The 25705-nt window shown below is 43.6% G+C and overlaps 1 protein-coding gene across 3 annotated transcripts in view; it reads right to left on the bottom strand.

Annotated features, from left to right (window-relative positions):
• Positions 1-1648, bottom strand: part of sez6l (seizure related 6 homolog (mouse)-like) — a 112877-nt gene extending 111229 nt beyond the window's left edge. For all 3 annotated transcript variants that reach the window (XM_085280635.1, XM_085280636.1, XM_085280637.1), the window contains exon 1: positions 1332-1648. In XM_085280635.1, coding sequence (XP_085136761.1) covers positions 1332-1428 — 97 coding nt within the window. In that variant the 5' untranslated portion in view covers positions 1429-1648. The remainder of the gene's footprint in view (positions 1-1331) is intronic.
• Between the last annotated feature and the right edge of the window lie 24057 nt (positions 1649-25705).

Here is a 25705-nt window from a genome sequence, read left to right as displayed (position 1 = left end):
GATGAGGCTGCAACAAATGCTGTTTAACACAAAATCTCCTTTAGGTGTTCAGCAAGTAAAGATGAAATGACTGTAAAGCAAATAGCACAGGTTTCTCACTTTTTTGTCCTCTAAATGTTCAGTAAGCTCTCCTTCTCTACAGATCAGGTTATTGTCATCACTGTAGAAAACAGTCTCATCTGAAGATGATCATTCACAACAATTTGATTTACAGTGACCCTTTCCCAAAGGGACAAATGTTCTGGATCATTTCACTGAAGGAGTGGAATGATTCAGGTAATTCCTATTCATTTAAGAATTTTCTTTTTCCTTGCAACCCACCTATTGTTACCTTCGTCCATAAAGATTTCACTGAATGTCACCTAAATTAGAAGCAGGAAACATGGCATGAGCATTTTCCATGCTGTTGGTTTTAGGAACAACAACATCTTTAGGCCAGGATAAGAGGTTTAGCTAAACATGGGGCTTTCACCGATGGTGCCACCATTTCAATGGTCTGAAATGATGGTAGTTAAAAGGTCAAAATGGGAAGCTATGAGCTGCCAGCTAGTTTCAACCAAGGCAAACCATCCATTCACCACCATTTTCTTTTCTTTGAGTATTTTTTTTTCTTCATAAGGTCACCACTATGGTGAAAAATAAGAAGTGGCCTACACAGAAGACTTATTTCTAAGTGAAAGAAGGGTCCCAAAAAATATCAGGGATTAGAACGCTAACTTTTCGATAGATAGATAGATAGATAGATAGATAGATAGATAGATAGATAGATAGATAGATAGATAGATAGATAGATAGATAGATAGATAGATAGATAGATAGATAGTGTTTGAGACATCAACTTTGTTCCTCACTTAGTGTCAGCCTGCTTTCTAATTTGCATGCTGATGCTCAGACTCGAGGAATCCCCTCTCCCAATTAACTGCGGAGCTGGCTGACTGGTGATTTCTCTATTTTTCTTTGTCTCTGCATCCACTCGTGCCTGATCGTGGCTCCCACGCACACGAATGGACTCGTGTCCACACGGAGGATTTGAGGCTGCATGTGCAGCCCGTACTGCTGTGCCAAAGTGGTTGGAGCTGCTGGCGCAGTAAACAGCGAGACGCTGCTTCAGACTCGCTCCTCTCCCTGCCCTACTGCGAGTCGCGCGAGAGGAGGTGTCTGAGAGGAGCAGAGGGATGCCCGGAGACGAGGTGTTTTTGCGGTGCATAAAAACTCAACTGGCGCCTCTGTCATTCCACTTGGATGCGAACCAAGACGCAGAAGGACAGAGAGCGCAGAAACGCGCAGAATCAGACATCACTCTGGTTTCGCACGAGAAATCAAACGCATACCTGCTGTTGAGACGCTGCTCCACAGCAGCCCGATCCACAGCACCGCGGGCAACATGCAGCGGAGTCGGTAATCGACCGAGCAGGCGGCCGGCGGCATGGCAACAAACCCAGTGCAGAGAAGAGAGACTCAAGAGAAGAAAAGAGTGTCAGCTGGTTTATCTGTGGTCAGGCGGGCACGTAGAAGCGTAGTGTCGCGGTCAAGATCGTTGGGGGTCCGCATGTCAGAGCAGCATCTTTCTGACTGGCTGCAAGCAGCGCCTCCTGCTTTCTGCCTGAGATCTGCCTCTCCACCCTCCCGGCCGCTTCTCCACGGACTCCTCAGTCCTCTCTCTCTCCCTCTCACCCGCCCACCTCCTCCACACACGCAGCCCGACCTTAATGATAATGAAACTTTTGCTCAGAGAGTGACGGTCTGTATTTGTGTCAAGCTGACAGTAGGCTGCAGCAAGATAAGGGCACACTTACATAACGGAGGGAGAGAGAGAGAGAGAGAGAGAGAGAGAGGCAAAATAACGTTGTTCCAGGTAGCGCAAATTTTCTGGATGAATTGGAAAATTGGTGGGGTGAATGGAGGAGTCATGGAGGTGGAAGGCCCACTGAGGATTCATTTCACCTCAGGTTGGCACTAATGTTGTAGCCACTGCAATCCAACGCTTTAGAGGGAGCTCTAGGACAGAAGGAAGGCTGGAAAATAATATTGATTTTATATACTCCCAGGTTGGGTCCTTCAGGGTATTATATGCATCAAATATTATAATATATTCTGAGCACATTGGCTCTGAAATAAAATACAGAAAGTTTCAAGTCGTAAAAGCAAGAAAGCATAGAAATCCACAATACCAAGAGCCATCAGGGAAAAAAGTAACGTGTGAGACCTAGAACAGGAAAGTGGACCTGGTACAGAAAACAGATTTAACAAACTCTGAGTTGAGATTGGAAAGTTAGTTCAATCGACCTGGAGTAATAAGAGTAATGCCTGGTAATGGAAAAAATGAATGATATAACATCTGATAATTAGCTGTGACCTGAAAGACAGGAAACTCAGACAGCTGAAGATAAATAATATGGATCAAACTAATGGTGATTAGAGGGTTTAATTAGGAACGTGTGATATTAGTCAGACCCAGAAAGACTGAGTTTGGTGATTTGCAATGAAAAAGATGTAAAGGTTAAATATTTACATTTTAAACATGTATTACACATTTCAAAATGTTGCCTCCCTTTTAACACTCATCATCCTTTAGATATTTAGATCATCTTCAACACGACATGAAATACATTTTTGTCGATCTGTGCAACTGATAAATGATTGTTTACTGATAAGTGTGTTTTATGTCTAAAGTGACGTACAGATTAATTTAATTTCAACTGTTTTTGCTACTGTAATGTACCATAAATATTTCAGTGAAGATGAACTAGTTAACAATTTGCAGCTCCCTTACTTTCCACAGGGGGACTGTTATAAAGGCTCAGCTGTACATTTTGTTATAAACTGATAATAACTCTACAATATCAAGGTATACAGCATTCTGGTATGTGTTTTGTTATCAAATGTATGAATGGGGAAATTAAACAGATAATCAGACAGACAGCAGTCAGCTTGTTGAAGAAAAGCTCCCAGTGAATAGGTTAAATTCAAAGAGTCTTTTTAGAGTCTTTACACAACAAGTCCCCAAAACACTGAGAACAGGCAGACTAAAGACAATCAACACTTAACAGGAAGAAGAACAAAGTAAAGAAAAAATAAGACAGCCAATGAGGACCAAAGTTTCAAATTAACAGAGGAACGAACTGAACAGATTCGCACAGATAGTAAGACGCAGTCAGAGAAAACACAGGAGGAAAATATGGAAAATACATGGAAACTTCTCCTTTTAGCTTCATTTTTCCATATGTTGGCTATGGAGACCGCTCAATGTTTTCCAAGCCAATCATCTGCCTCTTTCACTCCAGCTCAGCCTCCTGTCTTTTCATCAGTGCCACTGTTTCTAAACCTTATGTAGCCGGATGGGCTACTCGCCTTTCTCCTTTTCTCTCTCCCTCGCTCGCTCTACCGCCCTCGCTTTCTCCTGCGCTCGCTCTGGGCTACGCAACTAGGTTAATTGTGAATCCACCTGCGTATCCATTTGCCACTTAACTTTGCCCATCAGAATATGTTTGTAGCTCATAATTATAAAGCCAGGACGGTTTGCCACTTCATTTTACCCGTTAGAGTATTTTTCTGGCTAATATTCACAAAGGCAGTACGGTTCGCCACTTGATCTCGTGTTGTGCGCATGCGCAGAAACAACGGGTAGTATGGTTTGTCAGGTAGGATGGATTCCCAGAACACCGTTTCTGTTTCACTCCAGCGTTGCGGAGAGAGGTGCCCGAGTTCTCTGGTAGTGCAGGATAGCGCCTCCGGTCCTGGGTTAAGCTGCTCAAACTATAAGCATTCACAATTACAGGAGGCTAAAGTTACATTTATCCTTTGTTTTAGGGTTTGATTGCTGCCTTGACCTCTCCGTGGCGAACCGCCCGACCTTAATTGGAAGCCGCTGTTGTGAGGGCTCCTCCTCGGTGGAGCTGCTGTCTTGTCTGGTGTCGTCTTTTATTTTCGTGGAACTGTTTTTATTAAGTGGGCTTACTTTTTCTTTTCTTTTTTTGGTTCGCCTGATTTTATTAAATTTTATTCTGACCTGCTGCTTGCACCCACCCCTCTGTGATCGGGCTAGAGCGATCCTCTGCCCGAGTGTCGTGCTGAGAACTTTAATCCACCTCAGTTGCCGATTCCAGTCTGTGGGGAGCCAGACCGGCCTGTGATCGAGGCTTGGACAATTACAACCAGCACACGCTGTGGCTTGACTCGTGGGGTGTAAGCCTACCAGTTGGGGTGTGTGTGTGCGCGCGCGCGTTTATATTAGGCTATTAAAGATTGAAGTTTTAGTTTTAGGACGTGCCAGTGGCCCTGGGACCTTAGGTGGTGGTTTCACACTTTGTACAGCACTGGGTGCCGGCTGTAGTGATTTTCTTTTCGTGCGGTTTTCGTTTGGGTCCACGGCTGCTGTCAAGTCCCGGTTCCATGGTTGTTTTATTGTACTTTTAGGACACTGTCAACTACGACGCTACATTCAGTATTTTCTTAATGTTTTATTTTTATCAGCATAAATAAAACTGTATTAATATTGGAGCCAACCTGCCTCGGTGTGCATCCTTGAATCTGTGTGGCCTTTTATTTGTTTTTATCTATTTTTCTTAAATGTATATTTCCACTAGTTGACATTGTTGTTTTTATCTAACCCCACCGACCACTTGGTCACACTTGCATCATAGCAGATCTCACTACCATCTTGTAAACCTTTTTCGCCCTTGCTGCTACCCTTCTGTCACAAATACACTCTTCTCCATCCACTGCACCTGGCCTGCATTCTCTTCTTCACCTTTCTTGTGCATTGTCTGTGGGTGGTTATCCCAAAGTATTTAAACTTGTCCATCTTCACCATCTCTACTTGCATCTTTATGGAAAAACAAAATGTATCAATTGTCAGGACCAATCAGTCTGGCCGGACTCAAATGCAAGCCTTGGAGGGCTAATTCTGTGGTTTCATTTACAATGCAGGTAAAAGTAGTACTATTTTAAAGAGTCTTCAAGCAGAGCTTGATACAAAGTCTCTGTAAAATCCAAGGAAAGGTAAGTCCAACAATGTCTCCAGAGCTTTAGACCACAAGTGACTGTCTTGCATGGAAAAGCCAGAACATCTGAACCAAGGAGAAGATGAGTTACTAATCTTTCATGGCATAACAGGAAGCAGATTTCCACATTGGAGCAGGAATCACTAATTTGGTTTAAATAATGCTCAGGCAAATATCCCAGCTTAAAAGGCAGGCAACATGCGTCAATAAAGGAGACCGGACTCCTCAGGCAGTCTTCTAGGTGACCCACTATTATGGAAGAGTATCACTCAGGAGCAGGCAGAGCAGGACCCTCGGGCTCCACCTGTTGCCTGCCTCCTGAGCAGTTCCATCCTCAATTTTCAGCTTCAGCCCTCAAGTTTAGCTCATAGGCTTGGTCAACATCGGTGTATTGTCTAGTTTTGCTTCTCCCTGTCTTGTTAGTCTTATTTCATTCAGCTGCATTCCCTGGTGTTTCCCAGCTTCCTAAATACCTGGTGTGTATATATTGTCTGCATGTCCCTTTGTTTAAGGATGTGTTGTTCACTCACGCCGTGTTCCTGCATTTCTTGTGAGTCCTGTCTTTCGTGTGTTCCTAGTCTTTCCTTTAGTTTTCTAGTTTCCAAGATTTGCAGTTCCCTAGTTCATAGCTTTTCTTTTAGTTTTCTAAGTTACAGCAACAAAGCTGCCTCTTTTTTTTGCTCTTGTTTCAAAGTCCTGGAGCTGGGCCTCCCTTGCCTGCTACACAGCTGGACAGACAGTCTGCTGGGGGGGGAACACAATAACTAACTATAGATAATTACAGACTGAGGCCAAAATCTTCTCTCAGTCCCTCTTTCACATTGTCATGCATGAGAAAATGTGAGTAATAATTTGGTGATAAAAACTTTTAAAATGATCCCTTCAAACAGACAGGTGTGTCCATCTGAGTTTCAGGGTTGGTTTCTAGTATCATGGAAGATTTAACAGAAGCACCTAATGATTTTTTGCTTGTTACTTTGAGCTTCTGACACTTCAAGATGCAGTTACCACAAAGTCAAAAGTTAATTGATGTTTTCTGTGGTGCCTCCTTCCTGTGAACAGGAAGAAACAAACCTGCACTTTTGCAGCAGTCTACAGTACTTGGGCTCTTGAAACGTCCTCATGCTGTCAGCTTTGCACAGATCCACAAATGTAGCCTGCATTCAAGTGCTAGGGAAAGTGCAAGATACCGTGCTTCCTTGCACTCACATTCCCACCTATTGAATAATAATTGATTCATAATTGATCAATAAACTGATTTACTTTGCTTTACAGAAACCTAGTTACATCAGGATAAATATGTTAGTTTAAATTAATCAAAAGCCCCAGTCACACTAATTCTCAGAATTCTCGAAGCACAGGCCGAGAAGGGGGAGCGACAGCAATATCCCATTCCAGCTCCAACCAAAGACCCAGACAGAGTTTTAATTCATTTGAAAGCTTGATGCTTAGCTTGTTTTCCCTAGCAGGAGAACTTGGAAATTCAAAACCTAGTTTTATTTGTTGTTATCTGTTGTCTACTTGGGCCTTACTTAGACTTTCTATCTAATCTCTCAGACTTTTTATCTGATTTAGTACTCAGCTCAAAAAAAGTAACTTTTATTTGACTGAAGGACAAGAGGTGGTTGTCACGGCAACAGGAGTGTTGCCTGCAAAAGGGTCATCTCTAAATAATATTGGGAAATATTTGAAAATTCAAAGTATTTTTTAGAGAAAATGGTTGAAATGCTGGGTTAAGAGCCCTGTGAGTGTTTAAAAGGAACAGGATCTGATGAACTGTACCTTGTATTTGAAATCATGCGGGAAATTTTGAGGACGTAAGAATAATAAGTACTCATTGTAATGAAACTGTCTTAATCAAAGAAGACTGTACAAAACAACATAGTGACAATTCTGTGGTACCACATGTGTTTTAATGTTGTTTAGGATATCATACTTTTTATAAAGCAGCAAAGTGGGATAAATGTATGTCTTTTGTTAATCGTTGATCTTTGTTTTGTTTGTCTAAAGAAACCACACAACCTCCGGTAAATTTAAAATAAGTGGTAGCGTGCTTAAGACAAGAGAAGAAGGGTCTATTCCACCGTGTGTGCAAAAGAGAGGTATTATAACCATCGCGTTTCGGTGTCGAACATGACCATACCACCTGTCTATGTGCCAAAGGAGGGTAATTGCACATGTCTAATTCATAAAATGCCACAGAGGTAGATGACGTGCAGCCCACATGGTAACAAAATAATAAACATTATAAACTGGTATAAAACCTCTCGGACTGAGTCATCTCCAAGGAGATGCCCAGAAAGTTGCAGAAGAAGAAACATGAGATCAGACCTAAGGCCACCCTAAACTGCAACATGTCCAAAATTACACTGAATTACAGGGTACTTACACCTTAGTCGCAGGTCTTACAGTCTAATTATTTCATTGTTTCCTGTAAAAACCTGACTTGTAATTATGGGGTACTTACACCTTGCAGGTCTTACATGGTAATTATTTCATTGTTTCCTGTAAAAACCTGACTTGTAATTATGGGGTACTTACACCTTGCAGGTCTTACATGGTAATTATTTCATTGTTTCCTGTAAAAACCTGACTTGTAATTATGGGGTACTTACACCTTGCAGGTCTTACATGGTAATTATTTCATTACGCATCTCACAACTGTGTTGCTGAGAAGATATCTCCATGATAGTTCATGTGTTATTGATAGTGAACTATTTGTACAACCCAGCTCCAGTGAGATGATTACTTGAGCAATACTTGTGAGAGTACTTGCACATACTTGCTTTTCAATAAAAGCAAGCTTCATCAAACTCCCCACCTGATTATTATGTGTCACAGTTCTGAGTTGTCACAACAATTCTGCATCAGGTCTTCAGGGGCAGGTTTAAGATGAAAACAGTGTCCACAATGTCTGGTAAAACGATGTACTGCTTGAAATTGGAATGATTGTTACATACGTGCTGTTATATACCTGCTGTTAATCAAATGCAGTTGGTTAACTGGCCATCAGCAAACATGAAAACCTCTATAAAAGCTGAAGTTTTTGCAGTTTGGAGGACCGAAACAATCAGGTGTGTGTTAGCATAATGCCACAATCTTCCAGGGGATGAATATTCCAGCAAAGTAACCCCTAAGTCATGTTGTACAACACAGAAAAAAACCAACAGCTACATCTGAGACTCTACAGGCTTCGGTTAGCGTGCTATAGCTGGATCTTTAGCCTTTAACTTACAATTGCATGCCTTGAAGTCGATAAGCTGTAAGCGTTGCAAAATGGCATTGCAAAAATGAGAGCTAGTCATATCCAAAAGTTGATTCTGTTCATCTGGACGTAGCGTTTTCAGTGGGAGAAACGTTTCATCACTCATCCAAGTGACTTTTTCAGTCTTAGCTGACTGCAGGTTTCCCCGATCTTATAAACAGTACATTTGCATAATGACTGAAACCAGCCCACTGAAGGAAGAAAGGGCTGTGAGGTCAGTTCCTTAATCATAATTATGCAAATTCTCATGACCATTGATCAACAACCACTGATCAAGGCCCACAGATCAATGGCCATGAGTACCATTCACAGAGAGTTGGGGAATGTCTGCAATCACAGCATTGTAAGATGGTGAAAGATGGACCCTTAGGCCCCCTCCTCGATTCAGAGATGGTCTTTCTCTTTTCACGTAAATGGCCTCCTTGACTCCGCGCTCAAACCACCGTTCCTCCCTGTCCAGGATGTGTACATCCTCATCATTGAACAAGTGTCCACAGGCCTGTAGGTGTAAATAGACTGCGGAGTCCTGGCCTGGCAAGGTAGCTCTTCTGTGTTGTGCCATCTGCTTAGCCAGAGGTTGTTTGGTTTCCCCGATGTATAAATCCTGGCAATCCTCCTGGCACTTAACAGCGTACACTATGTTACTCTGTTTGTGTTGGGGGACCCGATTCTTGGGGTGGACCAATTTTTGGTGCAGCGTGTTTTGAGGTTTGAAAGCCACAGAGACACGGTGAAAAAAATGCGTCTCAACTGTTCCAATACTCCTGACACGTATGGGTGTCAGGGGTTGCTGAGTGGATGTGGAGAAAAGGACTCAAACGCAGGACTCACGGTGAAGATGCAGGGTGAGGGACGAATGACGAAAACAGGAGATGGCTGGCTGACTGACTGAATAACTGAATGAACAGCTGACTGATCTGAACTTGGGAGGCAAACATGGGGCATAGACAGCAGTGACAACATTAATGACGTGACGCTGACCAGGAGAGAACTGAGGACTTAAATACACTGGCTGAACAATGACTGATAGGTGACAGGTGAGTGAGCAGCTGAACACAATTGAACTAACGATGCATGGAATAAGAACGAGAACATAATGCACACAGAGTAACGTAACACAAAACAGGAAGTGGAACGTACAGAGGATAAACAGTGAACATGAACTGAAAATGACATCTCTCACCTTCTCAACAAAATCCAACATGTTCTGGATGTGGTGTTCAGAGCTGCCTACCAGCGGGTTGAGGATCGAAGCCAGAACTTTGAGATGTTATAGGTGACTGAGTTGATCATACAGACAATCGGTCTTAAAGATGCACCCTGTTTATGTATCTTCAGTAAACCATACAGACTTGGTGTAGAATCACCTGGGTATAGCCTACGGTTCTGGTCAATAGCCTTGTCTTGTTCTAACTGCTTCAGACAATCTATCTATCCTCTTCCTGTAGATGGTAAATGGACTGATTCTTATATCTATATCTATCTTATATCTATAGCTTTTCTAATCTCCTGGAGTACTCAAAGCGCTCTATACTGCATTCACCCATACACATTCACACAAGCACTGTATGCCTTGTCAGTGATTTTAACTAACATACACTCATACTCATATATTCATACATAGAGCAAGTGGGGGCTAGGGGCTTTGCATTGCTGAGACAGGCCGAAACTTTCGTCTGTAGTTGCTCTGCTTCCACTTCTGCAATATTGTTGTATTTCAAATTGCTGTTTCTGTGGCTGTGATCAGTTCCACTAGTGGGGTTTGTCTCGGTGTGACAGCAATATCCAACCCTTTAGCAAGGATGTTTTTCTCTGTTTGGCTGAGCTGTCTGTCAGACAAATTCTTCAACCACTTGTCCACATCCTCGGTGTCGCATCCTTCTCTCTTCTGGCCACTTAGGACACTCTCCGTATTTTGCTGTGGTTTCCAACGTACAACAAGTAAGTCAAACGTCTTTTGTTGTCTTGTCTAAGACTTCTTGTGCCGTGCTAGATGTGCCTTCTCAGTGAAGTCAAACACCTTTTTAAGAGAATTCTCATCTAGAAGCATCGTAAGTCTCTGTTGGATCCGCTCCTCTTGAGATTTTAGCATGTCGATGGTAAAATTTGTTTGCCTCACCCAATCATTAAGCAGCTGGTGCTGTGCCTTCTGGAGGATTTTTGTTGCCTGGAAGCCTTTAACTGAAGAGCTCATTTGCAGACTTTTAGGAGTAATCCTGTTTTGTCGGCATCTGAGGCCGAATCTCAGGTGGTTCCTGTAATCCGCCATCTTACGTGCTGTTTGCTCATACTGATGTACGTGCTTTAGGCAGTTCTTTCCAAAGTGGGTTAAAACATCTTGATGCATGCTCAATCATCCAGGTAAGTAAATCTCCAAAAGTTGATTATGTTCATCGGGACGTAGCGTTTTCAGTGGGACAAACATTTCGTCACTCATCCAAGTGACTTCTTCAGTCACTAGTCACCACTGATTGAGGAAAACAGAAAAAACAGAAATCTATCTATCTATCTATCTATCTATCTATCTATCTATCTATCTATCTATCTATCTATCTATCTATCTATCTATCTATCTATCTATCTATCTATCTATCTATCTATCTATCTATCTATCTATCTATCTATCTATCTATCTATCTAAATGGCTACACCAAGCTACAAAAAAGATATAGGAATATATGTTGCAATAGCTGTGCAAGTATTAGTTTAGCCCCCTAACCACAATACAATAAATAGCTGTGGAGCAGTGAAGTAAGTAAATGTAGTTCAGTGACAATCTAACCACCACACCTTTAAGACCATCAAAAAACAGTCCTTGGAGTGTGTATGGGCAAAGTTGTGAAGGTTCATAGTTATACACATCAGTTCTCCTTACCCTGCGTCTAAGTGTTGCAGAACAAATGACTTCCTTAGCCTGTCCAAAGAGCATGTCAGTGACAAGAGTCTGCCACTGAACTGGGTTGCAGTGGGTGTTGGTCATTGTCCATGTTGGATAGCAGTTTGCTCAGGGTCCCTTTTCTCTGCATGCAGTGGATCAGATGTGGTAGGTCCAAATCTTTTACAACAGGGTGTACTAGCAGGCCACAGAGTCAGGCTCAGTTACGGTCTGGCACATCAGGTTAATTCCTTTTACCCTCCTACACATGTAATTGTCTTTCTTGTGTAGGCTATGCTATTTAAGCTGCTGTAGCCAGCCCAAAGTTCCTGTGCATTTGCAAACCTGTTTTCAATCCTCATCCACCAGTACCTCCATTCCTGTTGTATCTGACTTAACGTCTTGATGTTTTTATTGTTACAGTAAATCCAACTTTTACTGTAATGTTGCTTGAAGTTCCTCTCCACAGAATGTGCTCAGAAAACCATCACCATAATGTCAGTATGTAGTGTTAACCCTTGGATAATGTTCTGTCATGTTTATTATCCCAAGTCTCTCAATAGGACAAGTGTCCACAATATTAAACTCCTGGATCTTTTGCTTTTGTGTGCTGAAGCAGGTAGGGCTGTGTGCAAGCATGGTAGAGCACTGTCTGCTCCATCTCTGATAAGCAAACAATAAATGATTAGACAACAAACTCTAAAGAAGAAGAGATAACATTATTTCTGTGAAAGCTAGTCCCCCCCCCCCCCCCCGACAGCCTGCTTGCTGTGTCATCCGTTCTCATCCCATCTCTCTCTGTCTATAATCCCTGCTTCCTTTTCCATTTTAGCCCCAATCTCATCTCTTTTATCTCTCTTCGTTCCTGAGATCCCTTCTGCTTCTCATGCTGCTGTTATGTGTTTTCTTCACAGATAAATTTGAAGGGATTGGGTTGAAGGGTTGGTGTGCTGGGGGGTAAGCCTCTGCAGTGACAATCTGCTCTGTGCTTCCAAAGTAGGAGGAGACAGGATTTGCAGGCAATGATCAACAATGGGAAATAACCATCAATGACGAAGAAAAGACCAATATGTTTTTTGTTTGGAAGCAAACTTGTCTGAAATTCTGAAAATACTACAAAGAGGAATGTGACACAATTCAGCATATTTGCCATCAACCAAAGAACAATCATGAAGATCACTGTCAAAGATTATTAAACTTTTTGTTTAATGTTTAATTTACATTCTTATTCATCACGTTACCAGGAAGAACAAAGAATGCAAAGACTTCTGTCTTGTAAGGGGCCTTGGATTCATTATTTAAGCTACATGTTAGACGCCCATTTTGAAGAAGGAAAAATATTGTTAGATTTAGTTTTTACAGGTTTCAATTATCCTGTAGCAAAATACCTTTTATGTGCATGAGTCCTCTTATGTGTCTGCCAGTTTGATTCAAGACATGAAATAACTGCAACACAGATGCAATTTCTAGCAGAAATCTCCAGATAGCATCACCTTCATCCATCACAAGCATCTGCTTCTTATACATAGAGGTTTCTGATGTGATGTAACTGGATCTTTCAAGATGCCTCTAGTTACTGTCTTTAAATGGTTGCCATTAAGAGTCGGTGTCCTGTTGCAACTCCTTAATCCAATTAGTCAGTATGTATTGGTGGCTTGGTAGCTAGAAATTGCTAACTATGTAAGAAAAAAACAAAAGGACAGTAAAGAAATGCTTTCTAACATTTCAGTTAGTACAGCGCAAAGGTCTTGAGCCACCTATTATTTCTTCATATTTTGTTTCCAAGCCAGACTTTTAAAGTAATTCAACAATAGTTCTTTCTGAAAAGCTTTCTGAAGGTCTTTTAATTTTTTTTATTTGGCTGCTTGTTCACTCATTGTCAGTCCAGTTCTTGTACCTAATCATGTTCACATAAATGATTTTTGTTTGTTTGCTTTTTGTTAAGCTCTTTAACTCCGACTTACTCCTGAAAGCTCCTGTTTGAATAATGTTTAATGAACCCTACACTGGAGCTGTTCGCCAAAATTACTAGTGAATTTTAAAGTTGAAATTATTTCTGAGCACTTGTGAGCCCATATGGGTATCAACAGAGAGGTACAAGCTCTACCAACACATAACTGATTCCAATATCTTTGCTGTATAACCCTAATTTCTTGGGTGACTTTGGTCCTGAAGAAGCAGTGCATATCTGACAAGCACAAGCAGAATAACTGCTGAGAAGCACAAAAACACAACAAGACCCAACAACAAAAGGAAAAGATAAACAACCTCATGCTCCCATTATTTGTGGAGCTCATACTTCATACATCACTCAGACTACAGTATGTGCTGTCCACAAAATCAATCTTTTAGGTCACTGAGCAGGACAAGTTACACACTGAGCACTGCGCTTCCACTCCAAGGCTTTGCAGCAAACATAATGAGCCCTCATATTTGCTCCACAACACCCAAAACATTCCCTTACCATATATATATATATATATATATATATATATATATATATATATATATATATATATATATATATATATATATATATATATAGATATATATATATATAGATATATATAGATGGGGGCGGAAACACCACAGCAGTGATCAGTGAGATGCTTGGCTACAAGTTGAACAGCCATATATATAACACCCAGCACGCCCCTGCGGGCGGTTTATCCTTCAAGCTCGGGTCCTCTACCAGAGGCCTGGGAGCTTGAGGGTCCTGCGCAGTATCTTAGCTGTTCCCAGGACTGCGCTCTTCTGGACAGAGATCTCCGATGTTATTCCCGGGATCTGCTGGAGCCACTCGCCTAGCTTGGGAGTCACCGCACCTAGTGCTCCGATTACCACGGGGACCACCGTTACCTTCACCCTCCACATCCTCTCGAGCTCTTCTCTGAGCCCTTGGTATTTCTCCAGCTTCTCGTGTTCCTTCTTCCTGATATTGCTGTCATTCGGAACCGCTACATCGATCACTACGGCCGTCTTCTTCTGTTTGTCTACCACCACTATGTCCGGTTGGTTAGCCACCACCATTTTGTCCGTCTGTATCTGGAAGTCCCACAGGATCTTAGCTCGGTCATTCTCCACCACCCTTGGGGGCATCTCCCATTTTGACCTCGGGACTTCTAGGTTATACTCGGCACAGATGTTCCTGTACACTATGCCGGCCACTTGGTTATGGCGTTCCATGTATGCCTTGCCTGCTAGCATCTTGCACCCTGCTGTTATGTGCTGGATTGTCTCTGGGGCATCTTTACACAGCCTGCACCTGGGGTCTTGCCTGGTGTGATAGACCCCAGCCTCTATGGATCTTGTACTCAGAGCTTGTTCTTGTGCTGCCATGATTAGTGCCTCTGTGCTGTCTTTCAGTCCAGCTTTGTCCAGCCACTGGTAGGATTTCTGGATATCAGCCACCTCCTCTATCTGCCGGTGGTACATACCGTGCAGGGGCCTGTCCTTCCATGATGGTTCCTCGTCTCCCTCCTCTTTCTTGGGTTTCTGCTGCCTGAGGTATTCACTGAGCACTCGGTCAGTTGGGGCCATCTTCCCAATGTATTCTTGGATGTTCCTTGTCTCATCCTGGACTGTGGTGCTGACACTCACCAGTCCCCGGCCCCCTTCCTTCCGCTTAGCGTACAGCCTCAGGGTGCTGGACTTGGGGTGAAACCCTCCATGCATGGTCAGGAGCTTTCTTGTCTTTATGTCAGTGGCTTCTATCTCCTCCTTTGGCCAGCCTATTACCCCAGCAGGGTACCTGATCACGGGCAGGGCGTATGTGTTGATGGCCCGGATCTTGTTCTTACCATTCAGCTGACTCCTCAGGACTTGCCTGACCCTCTGCAGGTACTTGGTGGTTGCAGCCTTTCTAGCGGCCTCTTCATGGTTCCCATTTGCCTGCGGGATCCCCAGGTACTTGTAACTGTCCTCTATGTCTGCAATGTTGCCTTCTGGTAGTTCAATCCCCTCAGTTCTGACTACCTTCCCTCTCTTTGTTACCATCCGACTACACTTCTCCAGTCCGAACGACATTCCAATGTCATTGCTGTATAGCCTGGTAGTGTGGATCAGTGAATCGATGTCTCGTTCACTCTTGGCATACAGCTTGATGTCATCCATGTACAGGAGGTGGCTGACAACTGCTCCGTTCCGTAGTCGGTATCCGTAGCCAGTCTTGTTAATGATCTCACTGAGGGGGTTCAGGCCTATGCAGAACAGCAGTGGGGACAGAGCATCTCCTTGGTAGATCCCGCACTTGATGGTAACTTGTGCTATGGGCTTGGAGTTGGCCTCTAGTGTTGTACGCCACATCCCCATTGAGTTCCTGATGAAGGCTCTTAGGGTCCCATTGATCTTGTACAATTCTAGGCATTCCAGTATCCAGCTGTGGGGCATTGAGTCATAGGCCTTCTTGTAATCAATCCAGGCAGTGCACAGGTTGGTCAGTCTGGTCTTGCAGTCTCGGCTGATTGTTCTGTCTACCAGTAGCTGGTGTTTTGCACCTCTGGTATTCTTGCCAATTCCTTTCTGTGTCCCGCTCATGTATTGACCCATGTGCCTGTTCATCTTAGCCGATATGATGCCTGACAGGAGCTTCCATGTAGTACTGAGGCAGGTTATTGGTCGGTAGTTGGAGGGGACCGGTCCCTTCTTGGGGTCCTTGGGGATCAGGACCGTCCGGCCTTCAGTTAGCCATTCCGGGTGTCTTTCGTTAACTAGCAGCTGGTATATATATATATATATATATATATATATATATATATATATATATATATATATATATATATATATATATACATATATATATATATAGATAGATGGGGGGCGGAAACACCACAGCAGTGATCAGTGAGATGCTTGGCTACAAGTTGAACAGCCACAAGGGGCAGTACCCTCCATGGAGAAGGAGGCTAGAGGGCAAGATCAAAGTAGCACGGAGGGAGGTTAGCCAACTAACAGAGTTGCAGAAAGGTGCGACAAAGAAGGTGCATAAGAAATACAGCAAGCTGTCCATACCTGAGGCCTTGGAAACTGCCAAGCAAAGACTCACAGCCTTGGCCAGCCGCTTGAGGAGGTACACCAGAGAGAAAGAAGGCAGGAGAATAAACCAGCTGTTCTCCACAGAACCAGCAAAGGTGTACTCTCAGTGGCAAGGGAACAATAATAAGAGAACAGCACCACCAAGGCTGGAGACGGAGCAATACTGGAAGAGCATATGGGAGAAGGACGCAACCCATAACGGCAATGCTCAGTGGCTAGTGGATCTGAGGGCAGACCACAGCGACCTCCCTGAAGAGGGTCCAGTAACCATCACAGTGGCAGATATCCAAGAAAGGGTCTCCAGTATGAAGAGTTGGACAGCACCAGGGCCCGACATGGTTCACGCCTACTGGCTAAAGAAGCTGACTGCACTCCACGAGCGTCTGGCAGCACAAATGAATCAGCTGCTAGTTAACGAGAGACACCCGGAATGGCTAACCGAAGGTCGGACAGTCCTGATCCCCAAGGACCCCAAGAAGGGACCGGTCCCCTCCAACTACCGACCAATAACCTGCCTCAGTACTACATGGAAGCTCCTGTCAGGCATCATATCGGCTAAGATGAACAGGCACATGGGTCAATACATGAGTGGGACACAGAAAGGAATTGGCAAGAATACCAGAGGCGCAAAACACCAGCTACTGGTAGACAGAACAGTCAGCCGAGACTGCAAGACCAGACTGACCAACCTGTGCACTGCCTGGATTGATTACAAGAAGGCCTATGACTCAATGCCCCACAGCTGGATACTGGAATGCCTAGAATTGTACAAGATCAATGGGACCCTAAGAGCCTTCATCAGGAACTCAATGGGGATGTGGCGTACAACACTAGAGGCCAACTCCAAGCCCATAGCACAAGTCACCATCAAGTGCGGGATCTACCAAGGAGATGCTCTGTCCCCACTGCTGTTCTGCATAGGCCTGAACCCCCTCAGTGAGATCATTAACAAGGCTGGCTACGGATACCGACTACGGAACGGAGCAGTTGTCAGCCACCTCCTGTACATGGATGACATCAAGCTGTATGCCAAGAATGAACGAGACATCGATTCACTGATCCACACTACCAGGCTATACAGCAATGACATTGGAATGTCGTTCGGACTGGAGAAGTGTAGTCGGATGGTAACAAAGAGAGGGAAGGTAGTCAGAACTGAGGGGATTGAACTACCAGAAGGCAACATTGCAGACATAGAGGACAGTTACAAGTACCTGGGGATCCCGCAGGCAAATGGGAACCATGAAGAGGCCGCTAGAAAGGCTGCAACCACCAAGTACCTGCAGAGGGTCAGGCAAGTCCTGAGGAGTCAGCTGAATGGTAAGAACAAGATCCGGGCCATCAACACGTACGCCCTGCCCGTGATCAGGTACCCTGCTGGGGTAATAGGCTGGCCAAAGGAGGAGATAGAAGCCACTGACATAAAGACAAGAAAGCTCCTTACCATGCATGGAGGGTTTCACCCCAAGTCCAGCACCCTGAGGCTGTACGCTAAGCGGAAGGAAGGGGGCTGGGGACTGGTGAGTGTCAGCACCACAGTCCAGGATGAGACAACGAACATCCAAGAATACATTGGGAAGATGGCCCCAACTGACCGAGTGCTCAGTGAATACCTCAGGCAGCAGAAACCCAAGAAAGAGGAGGGAGACGAGGAACCATCATGGAAGGACAGGCCCCTGCACGGTATGTACCACCGGCAGATAGAGGAGGTGGCTGATATCCAGAAATCCTACCAGTGGCTGGACAAAGCTGGACTGAAAGACAGCACAGAGGCACTAATCATGGCAGCACAAGAACAAGCTCTGAGTACAAGATCCATAGAGGCTGGGGTCTATCACACCAGGCAAGACCCCAGGTGCAGGCTGTGTAAAGATGCCCCAGAGACAATCCAGCACATAACAGCAGGGTGCAAGATGCTAGCAGGCAAGGCATACATGGAACGCCATAACCAAGTGGCCGGCATAGTGTACAGGAACATCTGTGCCGAGTATAACCTGGAAGTCCCAAGGTCAAAATGGGAGATGCCCCCAAGGGTGGTGGAGAATGACCGAGCTAAGATCCTGTGGGACTTCCAGATACAGACGGACAAAATGGTGGTGGCTAACCAACCGGACATAGTGGTGGTAGACAAACAGAAGAAGACGGCCGTAGTGATCGATGTAGCGGTTCCGAATGACAGCAATATCAGGAAGAAGGAACACGAGAAGCTGGAGAAATACCAAGGGCTCAGAGAAGAGCTCGAGAGGATGTGGAGGGTGAAGGTAATGGTGGTCCCTGTGGTAATCAGAGCACTAGGTGCGGTGACTCCCAAGCTAGGCGAGTGGCTCCAGCATATCCCGGGAATAACATCGGAGATCTCTGTCCAGAAGAGCGCAGTCCTGGGAACAGCTAAGATACTGCGCAGGACCCTCAAGCTCCCAGGCCTCTGGTAGAGGACCCGAGCTTGAAGGATAAACCGCCCGCAGGGGCGTGCTGGGTGTTTTTTTAGATGTATATACATATATATACATATATATACATATATATATATATATATATATATATATATATATATATATACAGTGTTGGGGAGTAACGGAATACATGTACCGGCGTTACGTATTTAGAATACAAAATATGAGTAACTGTATTCCGTTACAGTTACCGTTTAAAAAGGTGGTATTCAGAATACAGTTACTTTGTTGAAATAAATGGATTACACTGCGGTACTTTCCTGTTTCATTTTGTCGCGGGTCAGGACTGTTTGGGTTTTGTTTGACAGCTACGTTCTTTCGTTCCAGGTGGCAGCGTTACGGTTGCCATGGTTACAGGGCGACGCTCTCTCTCTCTGTCTGCGACTGTGTGTTTCCTGGGTGAGAGAGCGCCTTTTCGTTGTTGTTGTTGTGCTAAGCTAACAGGCAGAATGCTACAAGCATAGCTCTAAAGAATGTAGCATCATGGGCAGTATAGTTCGTGTTGCAGGGAGAATGGACTGCCATACACGTTATGTGTCTGTGAGCGCGAGGAGGGAGAAAAAGGCGAGTGGAAAGGTACGAGTTGTCGTCGAGGAAAAACGGGAGCTGGAAACATGTAAATATAATAATAACCACTGCAGCCAAGAAGAGTGCCTGATGAGCCCAGTTGTAAGTAAGCTATTAAGACTCGACTGTACACCGTGTTCGTGTTTTCCTCCGAAAACAATAAGTTCCGTTGGAGCAGTCTTTCAACGCCTCTCTCTGTCTCTCGCAAGAAAAGTTGACCCACACAACAAAGTAAAGCTATTTTTCGGCTATGAGCCGACAGGGACCCCGCCGTATTAGTCAGAGGTCCCTTTACTACAGTTCGGAGTCGCGGACCTTCAGTAACAGTAATAAATCACACAGCAATAGTACATTCACGTTGTTGTAAAAAGCACGATAATATATTAAGTAATCCAAAGTATTCAGAATACGTTACTCTCATTGAGTAACGTAACGGAATACGTTACAGAATACATTTTGGGGCATGTATTCTGTATTCTGTAACGGAATACATTTTAAAAGTAACCTTCCCAACACTGTACATATATATATATATATATATATATATATATATATATATATATATATGGGAAATAATAATATGGGAAATAAGGGAATATACTCAGGTGTGTTCTTCATTTTCTAATTTCCTAGCAGTCATAACGGACTGCCACTGTGTATGAATCTGAGCACTCTTCTGATAGTGAACAAAAAAGCTGATGTAAGTGGTCACACACTGCAGCAAAAATAATAAAGTGCAGCTGAAACACATTGTCAGCGCAACATTTATGTATTACCTTTTCGGTCAGTTTCAGTTTCGAATCTGTCAGTTATGGGAGAAATCAAAGTGAACCAAACTACTATATTTAAAGGCAATTAAACCACCAAATGTTCAACAGAAGTGCGGGAAGAGCAGAGTTGGTGATAATTCTCTGTAAATCTTTTTTTGGTTTTTTTGCCTGTCCCTTTTGACACTGTAGCAATCAGAATTATTGTCTGAAGGCCAAGGAAAATGCCAAACAGATTTATTATCCCAAGTGGATCATTACGGATGCCAGGAAATGATTTTCCAGGCGACTCAATAATAATAATAATAATAATAATAATAATAATAATAATAATAATAATAATAACAACATATATATATCAGACACAAACATCCTCCACTGGAACCACTAAGCATCCAAGGTATGGACATTGATGCTGTGGATAGCTACAGGTATCTTGGTGTTCATCTGAACAATAAAGTTGATTGGACTCACAATTCAGATACCCTCTACAGGAAAGGGCAGAGTAGGCTGTACCTGCTGCAGAGGTTCAGGTCACTTAGAGTGAAGGGCCCACTCCTGAAGACCTACTATAACGCTGTGGTGGCCTCGGCCATTTTTTACGGTGTGGTCTGCTGGGGTGGCAGCATCTTTGCTGGAGACAGGAGAAGACTGAACAGGCTGATCTGCAGCGCCAGCTCTGTTCTAGGATGCCCTCTGGACCCAATGGAGGTGGTGAGTGACAGGAGAATGGTGGCTGTCATCCCTGTTGGAAAAGATCTCCCACCCCATGCAGGAGACTCTGACAGCACTGAGCAGCTCCTTCAGTGGCAGGCTGCGGATCTGGGACAGAGAGATTTTGCATGTCTTTCCTCCCTGCTGCTGTCAGACTCTACAACATGGTCTCTACTAGAGCAGGGCGATATGGCCAAAAATATTTATCACGATATATATTTGAAAATTTGCGATAACGATATAACCGACGATATAATTGATGCGAGACAAAATACAACTCCACAACATTACTAGCGCAAAAAAACAATCTTCCATTTATTTTCACTTAAACAAGAAGCTGGTTTTTATGTACATTAAAGCTTTATAAAAATGTAACAGTGCAAATGCAAATTCCTTGCTGAAAGTTTAACCAAAAGGCATTTCCAGTAGAAATGGGCTGACACATCCTGAGCATAACCATGTATAATATCCACTGAAGTTAAAAAGAGGTGCTTTGCAACATTAAACTGCAGTGTGCAGTACGTATTTTTCGGACAATAAGGTGCACAGGATTATAAGGCACATTAAGCGAAACAAAGCAGTCAGATAAATCAAACTTTATTAAACTCATTCTTCTTGCTTCCTCCACTTCTGTACCATTGATTCATTAATGGTGAATTCTCTGGCAGCTGCTCTATTCCCATGTTGTTGCAGTATATTAATGACTAACCTCGTATTGTGGATGGATTATCTCAGTTGTTCTCCTGACTGAAGTTTGGTCCGTTTACAGCATCCTGCCATGCGATTGCATTTGTCTCTAACTATCAGGAACTTTAACGTTAACTTTTATAAGTGGAAAAGTGTTAGTGTTCGTCCTCCAGCATCACTGTTTATGTTATGCTAACATAGCTGTGTCGCTAGCGATCACGTAGCACATCATTATATACCAGCTAGCCCAACTTCAGTAACCCTACAAACGTCACTGCTGTTTAGTTTCCTGTCTTCATTTATGTTGGAAGTGATAGCAGAGCTGTACGTTTGATTTTTTTCAGAAATCTCTCAGTCAGAACATGCAATATCATGCTTAGGTAACTAGCGAAACTAGCGAGCTAACTTCCGCTAGCTTCCTGCTAACTTCTAACTCCGTTAAATGTAATAACTTTTGTTTTCATGGATGCCTGGAAGTTAAACTTTATAGTTACACCTGGTAAAGCAGCAATGCTGATCGTTTTATTAAAGATGAAAGAATTTATACAGTTTTTAACTCTAAGTGATGCTGCAGTGTTGTTTGACCTGAAGCATACGGAGTTTAGGACCCAGATTACTCCCAGATTTAAGAGCATCTTAGTCCGACAAATATGACAATAACAACGGCCGCTTGCATGTTCTGCAAAAAAATGTGCTTTGTTGTGTATCTGACGGACAAACACCAAACCAGTTCCACATCACGGAAGTTGCACCATTTTTACAAACCAATTCTGGTTCATCTGTTTCACTCAACAATCGGCCATGTGCGTATGAAAACAAAGGCACTGCGCATGCGCGTTTTACTCCCATTCTATCGCGATATTTCATTTTCCTATCGTTGCCTAACATTATACCGGTATTACCGTGAACGGTATAATATGGCCCAGCCCTAGTCTCTACAGATGACCACACACGTGCAGACAGACACACATACACATCCAATACACAATAGTAACTTTTGCCCTGTCCTCCTGATGTGCAATAGTACCAAGTGCAATTTTCCCAATATAACAAAGTATTTTATTCAATTTGTATAGTACTGATTCTATTACATATAGTATTTTATTCTATTTTGTATAGTATATTATTTTATTTTATCTTATTCTACTGTATTTTTTTCTATTCTATTTTTTACTGCTCTTAACTTGTACTTTTTGCTGTGACCAAAACATTTCCCACACGTGGAACTAATAAAGGTTTATCTTATCTTATAACCCTATGGCAGTGCATATGGGAAATGACAACTCTGGAGTGAATAATGGCCCAATTTTATTGGCCAGGCATCTGCGCCGATATGCTCCGGTGGTGAGTGTCCTGCCCGGAGTGTCAGCTGGTTAACCAGCCATTCCAAAAGTGCCTTTATGCCTTTTACCATTAATGGATGTCCGGTTTTAGTGCATTGGCATGGACCTCATTGTGCCATTTCACCGGCGAGCACGTGGATATCACTTTGTATTAGTTCTGATGGATTATGGCTGTTTCAGGTCATCTTGTGAGTCGGCATCCCAAAAGAGATAATGCCTGACCAGAGCACATCGTTCATGCCGTGCACACTTAAACAGCTGTACGAATTATTGGGCATTAGATTTGTCGTACCAGCATCTGCCACCCTCAGACTGACTGGCTGGTGGAGGAGCTGAATCAGACATAATCTGTAAGTTCATTCACAAGGATGAACGCAATTGGGATCACTGGTTACACCCTCTGTTGTTTGCTGCGCGAGGTGCCCCAGCCCATCACATGATTTTCTCCCTTTAAATCCCTTAGTCCCACACTTCGGAGATTTTGTAGTCCTCTGCATTTAACCCATCCACTTAGTGAAGCAGTGGGCAGCTACCAATCCAGCACCTGGGGGAAAAAAAATTGGGCTCATCCGGGATTTGAACCCAGGACCTCTCACACCCAAGGCGACAATCATACCCCTAGACCAGCGAGCCAAGCTGCCATCTGGTTAACTTGTTGTTCAGCAGGAAGCCACAGTGGCTGTTGGACTCGAAAACTAGGCAGAAATTCTAAGCCCAGCTAAAACAAGAGAATCAATATGTTCTGGACCTGAAAGCAAAGCTGCACACTTTGGGGAGGTTGTAAAGAGAAAAGACGGGTGTGGCAACATAAGCATTTGTTCAATACGTGTCTTTGTGTCTCTGGTCCATGTCTGTGAAGGTTCAGAATCAGAAAGACTTTATTTATCCTCAAGTGGCAATTAACATACAACAGAGCAGCAGGACAGGGTATAAACAGGCAATAAGAATGAGATAATAAATACACAGAATATACAGTATATACACAGTTTTAAAATTACACAGTTTTAAAATTAAAGTGACTCAAAGGTGAATAAATAACTGTAAGTGAGTAAAAGTGAGTTGGCAAAAGTGTCGGCAGTATAAAAAGAGTGTAGAGTAGTTTATGTTTATGGGTATGGGAAAGGGCAGCATGGTGGTACAGTGGTTAGCACTGTTGCCGCACAGCAAGAAGGTCCTGAGTTCAATTCCACAATCAGGCCGGGGTCTTTCTGTGTGGAGTTTGCATGTTCTCCCCGTGTTTGCGTGGGTTCTCTCCGGGTACTCCGGCTTCCTCCCACTGTCCAAAGACATGCACTTAGTGGGGATAGGTTAATTGGTTAATCCAAATTGCCCATAGGTGTGAATATGTGAGTGCGAATGGTTGTCTGTCTCTGTGTGTTAGCCCTGCGACAGACTGGCGACCTGTCCAGGGTGTACCCCGCCTCTCGCCCTATGACAGCTGGGATAGGCTCCAGCGCCCCCCGCGACCCTGAAAAGGATAAGTGGACGCGAATGGATGGATGGATGGATGGATGGATGGTATGGGAAATGTTCTTATCGGCTGGAGTTAAAAAGCAGAGTGGCTTTGGGGACAAAGGTGGCTCTCCTCTTCTCAGTCCTGCAGAAAATGCAGCAGAGGCGTAGCCCAGAGGGGAGCCATTGAAATGCGGGGTGAAAAATGTGAGAGGGGTCACTGATGATTTTGGCTGCCTGTCTAAGGCCCTGTTGGCTGAAAACCTGTGCCATAGTTCTGACAGGCAGTCCAATGATTTTAGAGCGCACTGATGCAGTGTGCTGCAGTCTGTTCCTGTTCTGAAGGCTGAGGGAGTGGAACCAGCAGGTGAGAGAGAAGGTCATGATGCTTTCCAGGAAGGCATAGTAAAAAGTCATCATGATGGGTGTGCTGACTCCAAAGGAGTTGAGTTTCCTAAGGAGGTATAGTCGTTGGTGGCACCTCCTGACAAGGCTGGACTGGGACAAAAAATCGGCCCGGGCATTTTGACTAGAGACCGGCCCACCAGGATAAAGATTGAAAATGTGACGTCATTCAGGGGTAAAACCGCAAAGGATTCTGGGAACTTGTGGCAAGAGGTACTAGCGAACTCCGTTACACAGCGATAAAAAGAAACCCAAAAAATGGCAAGAAGCTGTTGTATTATTAACTGCCGGTCGCATGACAGCCACGGGAAGCCGACGGGTAAAGAGATCGTTTTTTTAAATCGGATTACGTCGTTGAAGAGAAATTTAAGCCATGTTTCCGAAGTAAGAGCCGACGGATGGTCTGGATATACCAAATATAACGTCCCAGAACACTCCAGCTCACAGGTTAGTCTGCTCCAAGCATTCCCACAAAGGTCAGAGTTTTGTAGTAGTTAATACGTCATTTTTCTTAACATAATTGGTGATATAGGTTACAAGCAAGTCTGGCGCTGAACAGAAATTGTCGCGCTATGCTCCTTTGTTTATTGTGCATAAATAGTGAATTGTCCTGACACAGTATTGCGTTTCGCTTCTGTTATTATGGTACATTGACAAAAACATATACTTTTATTCACAGGATAAAACAGTTGTTTTGTATCACTAATTGTCCAGTGCGATTACAACATACAATATTATTGTCACTGCTACATTTCTGTAATGAACCAGAAATTATTTCCACTACTAATTAATTACCGTTGAGCTCAAAGGTTATATTAATAAACTGTTAACGAATGTGTATTTATGACGACGATTTGTGAGACTGGTAAACTTACCTTTGTTCGTACGATGGTCTTTCGTTCTACACGGTGCATTTCAAGGTCCTGCACCCATCCGTCGGTAAACTGTACCTGGGCTTGTTGCAGTGACCTGAAGTTACTAAACTTCATGAGTGTATGCACTCACTCCAAGAAGCGTATAATTATAAATCTGAGCGTGGTGAAAGTTGGGCAGCACGCTAACGTATTTTGTCCACTCTGTGTGCTCGTAAGGGTCTGACCCTTTCACTCCTTTGATTTTTCCTCGTATCTTTTCTTTGTC

The sequence above is a fragment of the Mchenga conophoros genome, linkage group LG7 (genome assembly GCF_057382185.1).
Source record: "Mchenga conophoros isolate Kocher_MC1m ecotype Shallow Benthic linkage group LG7, M_conophoros_male_GT1.1, whole genome shotgun sequence".
Lineage (NCBI taxonomy): Eukaryota > Metazoa > Chordata > Actinopteri > Cichliformes > Cichlidae > Mchenga > Mchenga conophoros.
This window is presented reverse-complemented; position numbering and strand designations above follow the sequence as displayed.